Source organism: Daphnia pulex, chromosome 5, assembly GCF_021134715.1.
Source record: "Daphnia pulex isolate KAP4 chromosome 5, ASM2113471v1".
NCBI lineage: Eukaryota > Metazoa > Arthropoda > Branchiopoda > Diplostraca > Daphniidae > Daphnia > Daphnia pulex.
The window spans coordinates 4969948-4983008 of NC_060021.1; the positions used below are offsets into that span (position 1 = coordinate 4969948).

The 13061-nt window shown below is 41.2% G+C and overlaps 2 protein-coding genes across 13 annotated transcripts; one reads left to right on the forward strand and one right to left on the reverse strand.

The window, feature by feature from the left end:
* Positions 1-615: 615 nt before the first annotated feature.
* Positions 616-6980, reverse strand: LOC124194991 (zinc finger protein 236-like). Of its 5 annotated transcripts, none has more exons than XM_046589421.1 (13): positions 6886-6975; positions 6105-6245; positions 4954-4985; positions 4397-4632; positions 3939-4319; positions 3456-3871; positions 3176-3397; positions 3019-3116; positions 2466-2785; positions 1950-2395; positions 1448-1879; positions 1015-1330; positions 616-936 (listed from the first exon to the last, which is right to left on the reverse strand). In XM_046589421.1, exons 3-13 carry the CDS (start codon positions 4954-4956, stop codon positions 786-788), a joined length of 3021 nt encoding a protein of 1006 aa, XP_046445377.1. In that variant the 5' UTR covers positions 4957-4985; positions 6105-6245; positions 6886-6975; the 3' UTR covers positions 616-785. The 5 variants fall into 5 exon arrangements, with proteins under 5 accessions (XP_046445377.1, XP_046445378.1, XP_046445381.1 ...); XM_046589422.1 differs by having other exon boundaries at positions 6935-6953; XM_046589425.1 differs by having other exon boundaries at positions 6626-6946.
* A 320-nt stretch (positions 6981-7300) lies between these two features.
* On the forward strand, positions 7301-10947 carry LOC124194992 (NEDD8-activating enzyme E1 catalytic subunit-like). Of its 8 annotated transcripts, none has more exons than XM_046589428.1 (10): positions 7301-7418; positions 7664-7805; positions 7909-8123; positions 8298-8450; positions 8683-8794; positions 8974-9111; positions 9257-9302; positions 9570-9740; positions 10046-10297; positions 10662-10947. In XM_046589428.1, exons 2-10 carry the CDS (start codon positions 7677-7679, stop codon positions 10760-10762), a joined length of 1317 nt encoding a protein of 438 aa, XP_046445384.1. In that variant the 5' UTR covers positions 7301-7418; positions 7664-7676; the 3' UTR covers positions 10763-10947. The 8 variants fall into 8 exon arrangements, with proteins under 8 accessions (XP_046445384.1, XP_046445382.1, XP_046445386.1 ...); XM_046589426.1 differs by having other exon boundaries at positions 7343-7493; XM_046589430.1 differs by having other exon boundaries at positions 7348-7473; positions 7535-7805.
* Positions 10948-13061: the final 2114 nt, after the last annotated feature.

A 13061-nucleotide genomic window follows, 5' to 3' on the forward strand; every position in this document is an offset into this window, starting at 1 on the left:
CAAGCGATTTCAACTTTATGGCCGCAACCGGGTAGAGTGACTTCTTTGGGGAACTTACATTTGATTGTCAGAGGATTCTTGTAACACGCCGTCTGAGTTTCATGACCGCAACTTAATGTCCGCTTCACTTGTTTTTGAGGCGATGATGATATCTTTCTCAGGGGAAGGATTCGTTCCTTTTTCTGCCACCAGAGGCGGAAGAGTAGCGAAGTCTGTAAAAATCTGGGCTTTCGCTCGTTACGGGTTGACGCAGTCTAGCAGATAATAAGTCCGGAACGGTGGTAACCAAAATAAAGCCTAGATTTTCACAGACTTCGCTACTCTTCCGCCTCTGGTGGCAGAAAAAGGAACGAAAATTCTGCCCGAGGCAGATATCATCATGGCCTCAAAAATTTCTGCAGGGCCTTATGGGAGCAGCGTCTCCTATTTTCCTCCTTCATGCTTGAATTGAATATTGAAAACAAGCAGACGATATTCAATATAAATAAACAAGTTGCAGCACTGCCTGATAAATATTGTTGCAAAAATTATTTTCCGGTTGGAAAATTAAAATTTTGAATTTAAAAATTTGAAAACATTAGCTCAGAGAAATAAATCCACTGAGTATAAGAAAAATTCTGAGGAGGAATTTATTGATGAGGTCGTTCTAAAATGGTAATTCTACATGGACATGGTTCATGTTCATGCTGGTTAAAATTAAATTACGAATGAAAATCACACTTTCGCGGGAAAAATAAAACGATTATGTAAGTCAGTATGTTAATTTTAGTTAGCAGAACGTGGATCTAGGCAGGCGAAATAGATGGTTTCGTTCGTCCAGGTTGGCCAGTTTTATGGTATTGAATCACATGAGTTTTCATTTCGCGGAGATCAAACACCTTCCCACAGCACTTGAGATGTGTTACATCAGCTGGGCAATAAAGACCAAGAATTTTCCTAATTAGCAAAGAACAAATGATAATGATGAATCGAATGCTGATAAACTTAAAAAACAAAACAAAAACAGTGCTTTACCCAATTCCATAACGATACATGCTATGGTAGTCACCATTATCATCCCTACAGCCATTTCTTGTTCGGCATTTCGTGTTTTGCCACATCGCTATGTTGGCCAATCGACAAAATTCTTTCAAATTGGCCACATTATTCTCTTTCGACGGATCGACGGCCGAAACATTTGCTGCCTTTGTCAATATCCCTTCTGCCACAGAAGCGACATTTCGCTTCTCAACTTGATTCGTCGATGTTGATTCATTGTTAGATGATCGGCATGAAGCATTCGTTGTTCTTTGAAAGGATAAATTTGTGTTCAGAAATCTGAACTCAGAATCTAAAACAACGAAAAAATCCCATTAAAAAATTTTTAATTTATTTTTAGCTTGAATAATTTTTTTAGGCAATGAGCCATACGAAAAATTTAGTATAGAACAATTTAATGGTGACTCACTATTCGGCGATAGAGATTGCGAATTTTTCACGGTGTTTATGATTAAGAGAATGACGTTTCCCAACATTTCGAGGTGATCAAGCTTCTCCCAGTTGCTAAACAGAGGGAGTGTTCCGTAGGCGTACCGGACAGCATTTAGTGAAGTGTCTTGATTCGTCAAGCCTTTCAGATCTTCCCAACGGACAACAGCTATTTTGGTAGTGTTCCATACGTATTCGAAGGATTCGATGGAGTGACAACGGAAATCGGCCTCCGTTGATTCACGAATTAGGTTTGTGAGGTAACACGACATTTCTAATAAACGTTGGAGAAGAGGCAGTACAGCCGACACGGTCATTGCTAGCGATATTTGTGCTCTTAATTGACGGGCTTCGTCATGGATTGGGCTTATCGCCATTTTCGACCCAGGAGGGAATAGCTGGCAATTAGAAGCTATAAATAATAAAAATAATAATTGCACAAGTCTAGTCACTATCAAAAGGTATATTGTTTTAAACTGTACCGTTCTTAGAAGACGCTGCTTGCTCGATACCCAGACGTCCACTTCGTCGTACTGCACTCGGTGGTAACGGAATGGACTGAGGTGAAAAAGAGTGACCGGATTCCAAAATAGACCTATCAACATAGCTTTCTCCATTCAGACTTATTTCGTTTTCAGTCTGGTTGAGCGGCAGGTTATCTACCACCCAGTTTAGTGCAGGTTGAAGTTGGCCAACAGAATTTTTGAGGATCGATGACTCCATAGGATCCCGGTCCATCGGCAATGTCAGCGAATGCTGGTCTTTGCGTTTGTGTTTCTTAGCCACGTGTATCTTGAGATAACCTTTACGTGAAGTGGTAAATTCACAAATGCTACATCTGAATAGGTCATTTTCAGAATGGACAGCCTGGTGATATCTGAGGATGTATGGGCTGTTAAATTCTTGAGGACAGACTGAACATTTAAATCTAAATAGCAGACGGATTCAAAACGTACAATTAGAGAAAATTTATAGATAAAATCTAAGCTTTCATTTACTTCTTTACACCGTGTATCTTGGCAACGTGCGATTGTAGATTTCCTGGCCATTTCGTGGTGTATGGACAAAGAAAACAACTCATCATTGTTCCTTGTACCGATTTAGATGATAATTTTGGTTGGGGCGCCGGGGTCAACAACAATTTTGTTGGTGTACTGTTGATTTTTTCACTTTCGTGCACCTTCATGTGCCGCTTCAGAGACGTGCGCCATATCGTAGTATGCTGACACTGCGTGCAGGAATATATGGTAGCCTTCTTCGGTGAATTCCCTTCCTCTCCTTTCAAATCAGCTTGAAGGGGTTGAGATTCATTCATAACCTACCAGAATGCCACAATTAAATGTTTTTATTAAACACACATTTATACGAGCAACGCATCTTAACTTAAAATAAGTCAAGTGCGGGCAAAATCTATTGCTTAAGTAGAAATAACTATCGAGGAATACATAACCGTCATAGCAAAAATGGGTTTCACATTAATATATGTTAATTTCATCCCCTCTAGCGTTATCTACTCTGCTTTTTATAGTTTTCTATCAACTAAACAATTACCGATGATGTTTGTAAAACCGAATGATTGGCTTCTTCATCGGAATCAGAATCCAAAAGTAACAGACGGTTGGAATTATCAACAATTTCGCAATTGGAATCTGTATAAAAACAAAAAATTGTTCCAAAATGTTGATGAAATTTGAAAAATATGATGTACCGTTGCGAGAAGCCGACTCAATGGAATGACGATCGGTAAGAGAAGGTGACCGATCCAACAAAGATGGGATGGATGAATCGGCTTTCGAAGTCGATGGACATTTTGCATCCATTTGCTTTTTCCTCGGGCTTTTTCTCCTTATCTTCAGCTGCTCTTCAACTACAACACCGCCGTCGTTCTTACTAGCATCGCATATCTCACTAAGATCCAAGTTCTCTTTACCTATAAAATAGAATATAAAATGTACCAAAGTGAACCGAAATTCGATAGTGAACCTTACCGTAAATGGAGTTGGCAGATTTACGCTTCCTACTATACTGCTTCCTACTTGCCGTAGCTAGTTTATCTTCATTGTTGAATTCAGCTTTTTTGTCAGCCTCTTGCTTTCGTGGCGTCTGGAGCAATCGAACCGATGAAACATCAGAAGCAGCTTTGTTCTCTGTAGAAGAACCACATTCATCAGAAACATCATCGTTGACGGGCAAGTGGCTGCGCTGGTCTGGCTGGCCTTCCAACAACGATGAGGTAGAGATGTCTGGATGTTTCTTTGCTATGTGTGAATTCAAAGTTGAATTCCATAAGCTGACGTAGTCGCAGAAATTGCACTTGAATGTCTGCTGATCAAAATGTGTGATCTGGTGGCGTTGCAGAAGTAAAAGACTGCTAAATTTTTTTGCGCAGTTTGAACACGAGAACCTGAAAATTATTTGAAGTGCTTAGTAGGGAAACATTTCAAAATTATTGAATATTATTCGATTATTACTTTTTCGCGTGAAAAGCTAATTTGTGCTGGTACAATAGTTTTTTGCTTGAAAAACGACTGTCACAACAATTGTAAATTATCTTGTGCCCAGAGTCCATGTGCCGTTTGAAACTATTCGGCCATTTTGTTTTGAACGAACAGTCGGTGCATTTGTGCAATTTGATCTTGAAAGGAATTTTTAATGAAGAAGAGGACGGCTTCAGATCCGGATTCCTCTCAGTTTGGTGAACCTTCAGATTGTGCTCCTGGAGCGCCTTTCGACTTAAAGTAGTGTAGTCACAAATGTTGCAGGTGAAATTCTTGACTTTGGCACATGATTTTTCGTGCTGTCGAAGCTTGGAGGAGTTGAAAAATCTCTGATCACAGATTTTGCACCGATATCTGAATGGAGGCAGAGAGAAATAAATTGTGAAAACGGTAATCACGGTTGGCCAAAACGCATAAGTTAATTTAAGTACCTTCGAGGGTGAAATTTTGTCACATGCTGTTGATATGCTTCTTTGTCCGAAAAAAGAATATCGCAACACTCGAGGGTGCCGGTTCTCTTATTGTGTATGTTCACCTGGTGAACTGTCAAATTGCTGCGATAGTCCGTACTGTAGTCGCATAGTGTGCAAAAAAATGCTTTTTTCTGTATGGGTTGCAGCTTTTCGTTTATGTCCACTTCAACTAGTATATCGGGCTGGGCCATGGTCTACAAGAATTAGCGATTTCAATGACTACTTTACATTTCATATCAGAAGTGAAATGAAGTAAAATTAACAGTTTGCAGTGCAGTTGCAGTGAGAATTATAATCGCACAACATCTACTTTGATGGAACTGATTTAAGATCGTCTTTAAAAAAGTACATCGCGACTGCTGGATAAAGTTTAAGCAATAAAGGAATTCCCCAAATAGTGTTGTTTATCACTCTGTGGTCAAACCACTGACTCAATAAACATTGATGACCAGCTCAAACAGACTTTTTACACAACTACTTTATCGGTAAAAAGAACAATATAATAAGTAGCTCACCATATATAGGAGTTGGCAGCTGAAAAGAGTTCCTGATAAATAAAAAACACGTCACATTGAATCGTTAGCTTCCAGCATGCTCATTTGAGCTCAGATAAACCAGTCTTGAAATCAAAGTCACTTCCAATCGATGAATCACAAGCACTACCTCACTCAGAACTCACAAGGCAAGTGACATTAGGACTTGAGGGGATCGTTTGAGAATCTTCGATTTTAAACTCCCCCCATTTTGTCTCCAAAGTCCACCACTCCACCCCAAGCCGAGGTATGTGACCTTGTCCCTAAAGATCAAGTGGCACCAGCAAATGCATTCAAGGGGTATCAGAGTATGGGTTCGAATTATACATCAGGGGTCAGATGACCTTTATTCAGCAACGCCGTAGGGAATGGATTTTGTCGGAAAAGGAGAGTGCGTACACTCATATAACAGGTAGATTAATAACTAAATAGGCAATTCAAAAGAACAGCTCCAGCGCAACCTTACTTAACAAGATAAAATCTCTGGACATTTTTGCCAATGTAATATATGGCTAGGCTATGATTTTTAACGAATGCCCGTACTGGACAATAAATAAAAAACAAAAATGAAAAACTTATTTTCTGTTATGGTACTAATGGAAGATTTTTGTAATAATGGTTTACGCAATCGATATACTTAAAAAAAAAAATTTTTAGATAAGCTGCGTTACCACCAGGCTGGTAATAATAAACTAGTAAATATTTCATTATTTAGTTTAAACCTTCGTTAGAAAAGAATTTGCGAAAGACTTTGCTCAGTTAAATCAGTTTGCGTCCTAGCTTAATATCTTAGCTAATATTCTGAACGTCGTTCACTTCCAAGTTGTAAAGATTTTTTATGTGTTCCTCCTCCGCAAATTTGTCGTTACTTCTAGTCTACTACTAAAGCTCATTTCAACGCCCAGGTGAAGCCTTCGGTTTCATCCACTTCGTTAAATCGGCGTTAATGCTGTACTTTTTTAACCGACACATTGGATATTAACGCCTTTTGTTTCCAAGTTCCGCCTTTTTATCTCTTCTCTTAGAATTTTTCGATAGACGATAGACGAGCCGATAGATGGGACGGGGGGTAAAAATATAATACGTAAACAAATTTACTTTACGTATGATCATAAAAAATGGAAATGTGCTACCGTGTAAAGATGGAATATTTCCTCGGTGGATTTCTCAGTATCGATGTCTTTATTTTTTGGAGTACCAATGACGCAAGTTGCTTTTAACAATCACACCTTGTTGTCTCATATAGACACAAGATGCAGGTGAAGGTGTCCTTCCTAAAAAGAAAAGGTATGTCAAGTTCAGAAAATGCATGTTGTGTATGATGTTGTTTACACCCCAAAAAATATTTGTGCACAACTAAATGTTATAATGTCTTAAATGTTATACACATCATTTAAGGCTAGTTATCACTTATCACTAAGGTCTTCTACCTTACATTTTCCTCAACAATTTTTGGGTAAAATTTAAAAAAACAAAACATGTAGCCTACTACTTTAGGCTAATTCAAGAAAATGTTTCCAAACATATTTTTTCATTGAATACTGCACAATTATACAAGAAAACATTTGTCAATGACCCTGAGTGTGGTATTGATTTTTCCCTGGTTCAGCGTGGTACAATTTTCTTAGAGAAGCTTACAAAAACTATACCAAACCTGTACATCTGACATGTTAGACTATGTCATATTTTTGGTAAAACAATTTTGTATGCTTATACACAGTATGACAGATGGCACCAAACACTAACTGCTTGTTTAATTTATACTAATACTTTTCCTTCCTTTTTTTTTGCTTGATATTCGATAAAATTCTAAAACTGTTCCTTTCTCCTTTTCACTTTAACAATAAACTAAAAACACAAAAATAGTAACAGGTAATAGGAATAGGATAAAGTAACTAGAAAATTTTAAATTACTTTCTGCTGAGAGTTCGAAAATTTTATTGAATCAAACAAAAATGGCTACCTGGGTGCCGGTGTTGCCATATTGGCTATGTTGGCATTGCCAATTTGCATTGCCAATTTGCCAGATAAAATTCTTAAATTATCAAAAATTATAGATTTTTAAAAACAGATTTTTAGTAAATTACTAAATAATTCAATTATGTTGCGTTTACAAGCATTCAAAAATCTTTTCCATAAATAAGAATAAGTTTACGACTTGTAAACTTTATTATTTTACTTTAATTCTCCTCATCGTTAGTCAAATTTCCTTGGTCAATAATTTTGGTGCTCCTATGGTTGTTTTTTTTTTAATCTTCTTTTAAAAAAAGAATCCTCGGTTATAATTTTATAATTTGAACTTCTCGAAACTCCCGCGCGCGCAGGAGAAAACTGTTGAGAGCGACACTAGGTGATGGCGGAAGAGATTTGCGATTGTTAACCGTCGTCTGCTCGTTCATAATATTCAAAGATACTTTCGAAGGATAATTAGCGAATTAATCGAGCAGGTACAAAGATTCATTTTCGAGTGGAGACATTTCAAGTACGAGTGAAGAAATAGTGGTAAAGTGCTTCCAAGACTTGTAAGATCTCACTGTGATTCGTACTTTCTTACTTTTTCTAGACTTTGTTCTTTCCTTGGAAATTATGTAGTTGAAGGAAGGTTATAGCCTACAAGCTTCAGTAGTCTGCTTAGCCTTTGATATGAAGAATCTATAAATACAATATTTCACATAATTTTATTTCATCCAAGGAAGTAGATCAACATGAGTAGCACTAGCTGGAATGGCAGATGGTTCCACTTGAGAAAAGTCTTGGAGCGAGGTGGACCATTGGCTCATCCAGACTTTCAGGCCTCAAATGAAACACTCGATTTTCTGTTGGAATCTTGCAAGGTCAGTGAGAATAGTGCATCAAATAAAAAAAAAACTAAATTCAAATGTTAGAAAATTATTCGTGACAATTTGTGTCATTTAACTTTTTTTTTTACTTCTTTAGATTCTCGTTGTAGGGGCTGGTGGCTTGGGCTGTGAATTGCTCAAGAATTTAGCTTTAATGGGCTTCCGCAACATCCACGTAATCGATATGGATACTATCGACGTTTCTAATTTGAATCGGCAGTTCCTTTTCCGTCACTCGGATGTTGGCAGACCGAAAGCTGAAGTCGCTGCCAACTTTATCAACGAACGCATCCCACTGGCCAACGTCACTGCGTACGTATCTTTTTTCGAAGAGAGTCGGGGCCAATTAGTTTGCCGGCCAGAAGTCGCCACATTTAATTTGGTTTTTCCTCCGGATTGAAATTATATTCGCTCGATTAACTGCAGTCCTTGCTTGTGATTATGTCATCCTTAACTATGGTTGGCCAAACATTTGTCCGCTTACAGTTACTATGCCAAAATCCAGGACTACGACCAGGACTTCTACTCTGGCTTCCACGTTGTCGTCTGCGGGCTTGACTCGATTATCGCCCGCCGCTGGATCAACGGGATGCTCATCAGCCTGCTCACATACGAGGATGGAGAACTTGACCCTTCTAGGTATTTACTACTAGGCCGTCATGTCTCTGCAAACTGAATGGCCATTCAAGGATTTGATTCGAATTCTCCCCATGAACGCCGGAAGGTTGAACGACTATCGTATCTCATTGGGTGGGTTGTGGGAGGTTGGGCTATAATAGACTTGGTCTTTACTGGGGATATCGTGCCAGATGTATTCTCATGCTGACCATTTCGTTTTGACGGCTTTTCTTCTCTTTTCTTTTTATGCTAGCGTTACGCCGTTGGTGGACGGCGGAACTGAGGGATTCAAAGGCAACGTTCGAGTGATATTGCCAGGAATGAACGCTTGCATCGAGTGCACTTTGGATCTGTTCCCACCTCAAGTATTAAACTCTCCTCCTCCGCTTGATAGCTTTTCTTTTGGACTCATTTCAAAAGTCGTCACTTTTTTTCTTTATTTCATGGCATTTGTTTACGAATCCATTTGATGATTGTCTCTCATTTTCGGTTAGTGATTTCCCTTTTTCTTTTTTTTCTTGTCCCTCACGACAAACGCCCACAGATCAACTTCCCGCTGTGCACCATAGCCCATACACCTCGGTTGCCGGAGCACTGCATCGAATACGCTCGACTTCTCCAGTGGCCTAAAGAGAATCCATTCGGCGAGGAAGTCGCGATCGATGGCGACGATCCAAATCATGTGATTTCATTTCATCGCTAGATCTATTCCCTCCCACCTCTCCTGTCCCGCTTACCCTTTCTTATTCTGTATTCCACTCAACTGACGATTCTTATTCACCGTTTTTTTGTTTTTGCTTTTTCTTTCCCGTGTTCCATGTCGCAAGATTTCCTGGATTTACGAGAAAGCCCTGCAGAGAGCCGGCGAATACGGTATGTAATATAGTCTCTCTCGATAGATCCCCCCTCCCCCAACCACCCCTCTCTTTCGGGTTTGACGACACACAATCGCTCAAGCGTTATATTACTTGAAATGTTATTTTATTTTTTTACAATTTTCATGAGGTTTTGCTTTTATTTTGGCGGCAGAACGAAAAGAAGAAAAAAAAAAAGAAGATTTGGTTTATTTTTCTTTTATTGTGTATGTGTGTAGTGTGTAGTGTTCCTTGATCGATTCTAGACTTTCTCGTTTCCCTTCAGGAATTCTCGGAGTCACGTATCGTTTGGCCCAAGGGGTTGTTAAGCACATCATTCCGGCTGTGGCGTCGACCAATGCCGTCGTGGCGGCGGCCTGTGCCTTGGAAGTCTTCAAGCTGGCCTCCACTTGCGCCCCCAAATTGGACAACTACATGGTTTTCAACGATACCGACGGTTAGCGACATTTTACAAATTCCTTGCATTTTCGCTGCTCTCCTTTCTGCCATTTCTCCACCCTCCATCTCTTTTCAAAGGAGTCGAATGCCGACGTTATTTATAGTCAAGTGTGTGTGTGTGTTGCATCGCAGCGAATCGCAGACGCACTTGGGCACGGGTTTTTTTTTTCCCCCTTTTTCGATTTCCTTTTCTTCGGTATTTTTCGACTTTTCCTTCTTCTTTCTTTTGCGTCAGCTCTTCTCAATCTCTTGTATTTTTATTTTCTCTCCTTCCTTCCTTCCTTTGGCTCGTCACATCCGCAGGGATTTACACCTACACGTACGCAGCGGAAAGGAACGAGAGCTGTGTGGCCTGCTCTCAGATCCCCAAAGATTTGTTCTTCCACGAGAACGCACGACTCAGCGAGGTGATGGAACACCTATCGACGACCTACCAGATGAAGAGCCCTGGCGTGACGACCACCGACAAACAAGGCCGCAACCGCACGCTTTACTTGCCCAACGTTAGCAGCATCGAGGAACGCACAAGACCTAATCTCAAGAAAACACTCAAAGGTACTACTAATAGTCGCCCCGACGCCGACGACGCCGTCCTAGTAAAAGTAGTGGTTGCCCCTGCAGCCTCTTGTCTCGCTCCTGGCGGCGGCTCTCACCCCCCTTGTTTTATTATCCACTTTGGACGTCGCCGGCGTCGTCGTCGTCGTTTACTTGGTGTATACTATATTTATAATTTACAAATGGAGCAGGTCGGTAAAGAATAAGGAAAGAAGTCGGCCAAAAACAGGATTTTTGGCTCCTGTTTTTCTCCCGTAGGCGTAGTAGAGACGTATAAATAACAAGCAATATCGCGTCGTGTGTTTCTATTTCCATATTTCCCCCTTCTTTTTATTTATACATATATTTTCTTATTTGGTATTAGAACTGGAACTGAAAGATGGTGCGCAGTTGATCGTGGCTGACGTGACCTCGCCGAATGCCATCGAATTCCACTTGAAGTTGGACGCTCCCATGGATACGTAGACCCGGATCGACACACAACCGAGCAAGAAGAGCACTAACAAAATTTCGCTTTGAATTTAAAAATTTCGGATATTTCCCTTTTGATGAGCGGGATCGAGAGTCAGAGAGCGAAAATGGAAGGTTTGTCTTCTGTGTGCTGTTGCTTATGTGTAACTAAACTATATACAATGCTTCTACTATTCCTACTACTAGCCCCATTCAACACTTTTCTTTTTTTCCTGTGAGCTGTTCAATCTGGGCTCTGCCAGGCGTCAACCGGACACATGCACTGTCAGCTTTTGCGATTCTAGTCGGGAAACCAACCCAAAAGTTTCGTTTTATTTCTTTCCTGTCTTTTGTTTCAGCTTGAATTTCTCAGAAAGAAAAAGGATGGGTCCGCCCTGGCGAACGCGTGACTCGTCATGTTGTTGGACCATCAGATAACGCCCCATTATTATTACCGGTCGTCGATGTTGTGTGTGCTGCCTGCAGGTTTTGTTTGATTGACGTCACCAGCGTCGTCGTCGTCGTCGTCGTGTATCCTTTTTGGCGTGTGACGTCCCCAATAACCACGATGTCGGGTCCAAAATGTTGGCAGCGTCGTGGCCTTTTGCTTCCAAAACTCTCGGCGAATGCCATAACGACGCAGCGCATAGGGCAACTGGGATGGAGGCCGTTCCAGTGTGTGGGGGGGCAAAGAAAGAGAAACGATCGAGTCGAGTGAACCGACTGTTTGTGTGTGTGTGTGTGTGTGTTCCACTGTGTGGACAGCACGTGTGGAGGAAGCTCATCGTCAATAAAGCCAACACAAAGGAGAGACGAGTTCCATCATCCATCACCGGTGACGAAAAAAAAGAGGAGACTCCGCTGAGGAACCGAGAGAAAAAGAAAATGGGCGAAACCTGAGACGAGTCTAATCAGAGAGCGGTGGTTCGCGCTCAGTCGCCGTCGGAGAGTCTCTCGTTGCGCCACTACGTCAACTTCCTTCCTTCCTTTACCGATCGACGACTCAAAAATCATCCCGTCCCGTCTTAGGCTCGCAGAATTTTCACAATCCTTCCGGCATCACTGGGCTTTGCTCTCGTCGCACACTGTCCGCCGTCGCTCCGGCCTATACCGTTTTCTTCTTTCCCGCATTGACTGTCGGATAAAGGCGGATGAAAAACAGCCGATCGAAATCATTTGGAAATAATAAATAAAAAAAAGGAGAAAAAAAAAACAATTTGATACGTGCCGCAGGCTATATAGAGAGGGGTGGGGTGGGGGGCTACGGTCGGCAGCAAATCTATTATTATAGCATTTGCCTGGTTGCGGCGGCAGGGAAAGACGCTCCATCCATCCATGCGAAATTGAATCCGCACCACCCGCAAGCTCTCACTGCTCTCGCACGCTTGAAGGCAGAATCAAACACAGAGTCGGAAAACCACCGCCGGCCAAGCGTATACAACAACAACAATAACTTGTACACAGGCTGCTCCTGCTGCCGTTCTTTCTTTTTCTTTTTTTTTTCAGGGGAAAAAACGAAAAAAACAAAAGAGAATCGATACGAAACGCGCACCCAAAAGGCAACGGGAAAATATTTAAAAAAATAAATAAATTTCGGACACGACGACAGGGGCCGGCCAGGAAAAAAGGAGAGACACGTTTTTAGCATTGGCTAAATTGAAATCCACGCCCTTTGCTGTTGCTGCTTCTGCTGGGTCCTCACGGGCGGTGGCAATCTGTTTTGATTACGGACCGCCATAAACTTGCATAAGGCAGCCAACCAAATCCCATCACAATTATGACGTCGACACGGTGGGGTTGTACAGTTTATTCATTGCGTATGATGGCGAATCGAAAGTGGTCCGGCCTTGGAACGGCCTGGCCGCTATTTTGACGGTCAAGATGATTATTAGAAACGAGAATTTCACTCGTCCTGAGCTGGAAGCCAAAACAGCAGATAATCGATGTCAACCCGCTTTTTAAAAAATATTAGTGGAATAGACCGGGATAGACCTGCCATGGAAATGATTGAAGTTGCTGACTGTTGTTGACTCGGCGGGTCATAACAAGAGGTCGAATTCATCAATCGCCCATAATATGTGTGTGGCCTCCTGCTGTACATATAGCTACTGGGTGGAATCTGTGATGGAATGCCGATGGAAAAACAGGAGCCGCGAGTGCGGCGCGACAAATGGTTTCAATGGCAGAGCTATAAGTCAAGTGCGGAAACACCACCCTATAGCTCCTTCTTCTGCTTTTTCTTTCCTTTCGATATGGGACTTTTTGGAAGGGTGTTTCCTTTATACTCCTCAAGGGCTACATTATTTCGAATAGA

Coding starts and splice junctions, on each gene's coding strand:
- LOC124194991 (XM_046589421.1), bottom strand. Junction 3,398..3,455: donor ATCTGCCAACTCCATTTACG/GTAAGGTTCACT, acceptor TCTATTTTATAG/GTAAAGAGAACTTGGATCTT. Junction 3,117..3,175: donor TGAGTCGGCTTCTCGCAACG/GTACATCATATT, acceptor GTTTTTATACAG/ATTCCAATTGCGAAATTGTT.
- LOC124194992 (XM_046589428.1), top strand. CDS start 7,677: ATGAGTAGCACTAGCTGGAATGGCAGATGGTTCCACTTGAGAAAAGTC. Junction 8,124..8,297: donor CCACTGGCCAACGTCACTGC/GTACGTATCTTT, acceptor GTCCGCTTACAG/TTACTATGCCAAAATCCAGG. Junction 8,451..8,682: donor GGAGAACTTGACCCTTCTAG/GTATTTACTACT, acceptor TTTTTATGCTAG/CGTTACGCCGTTGGTGGACG.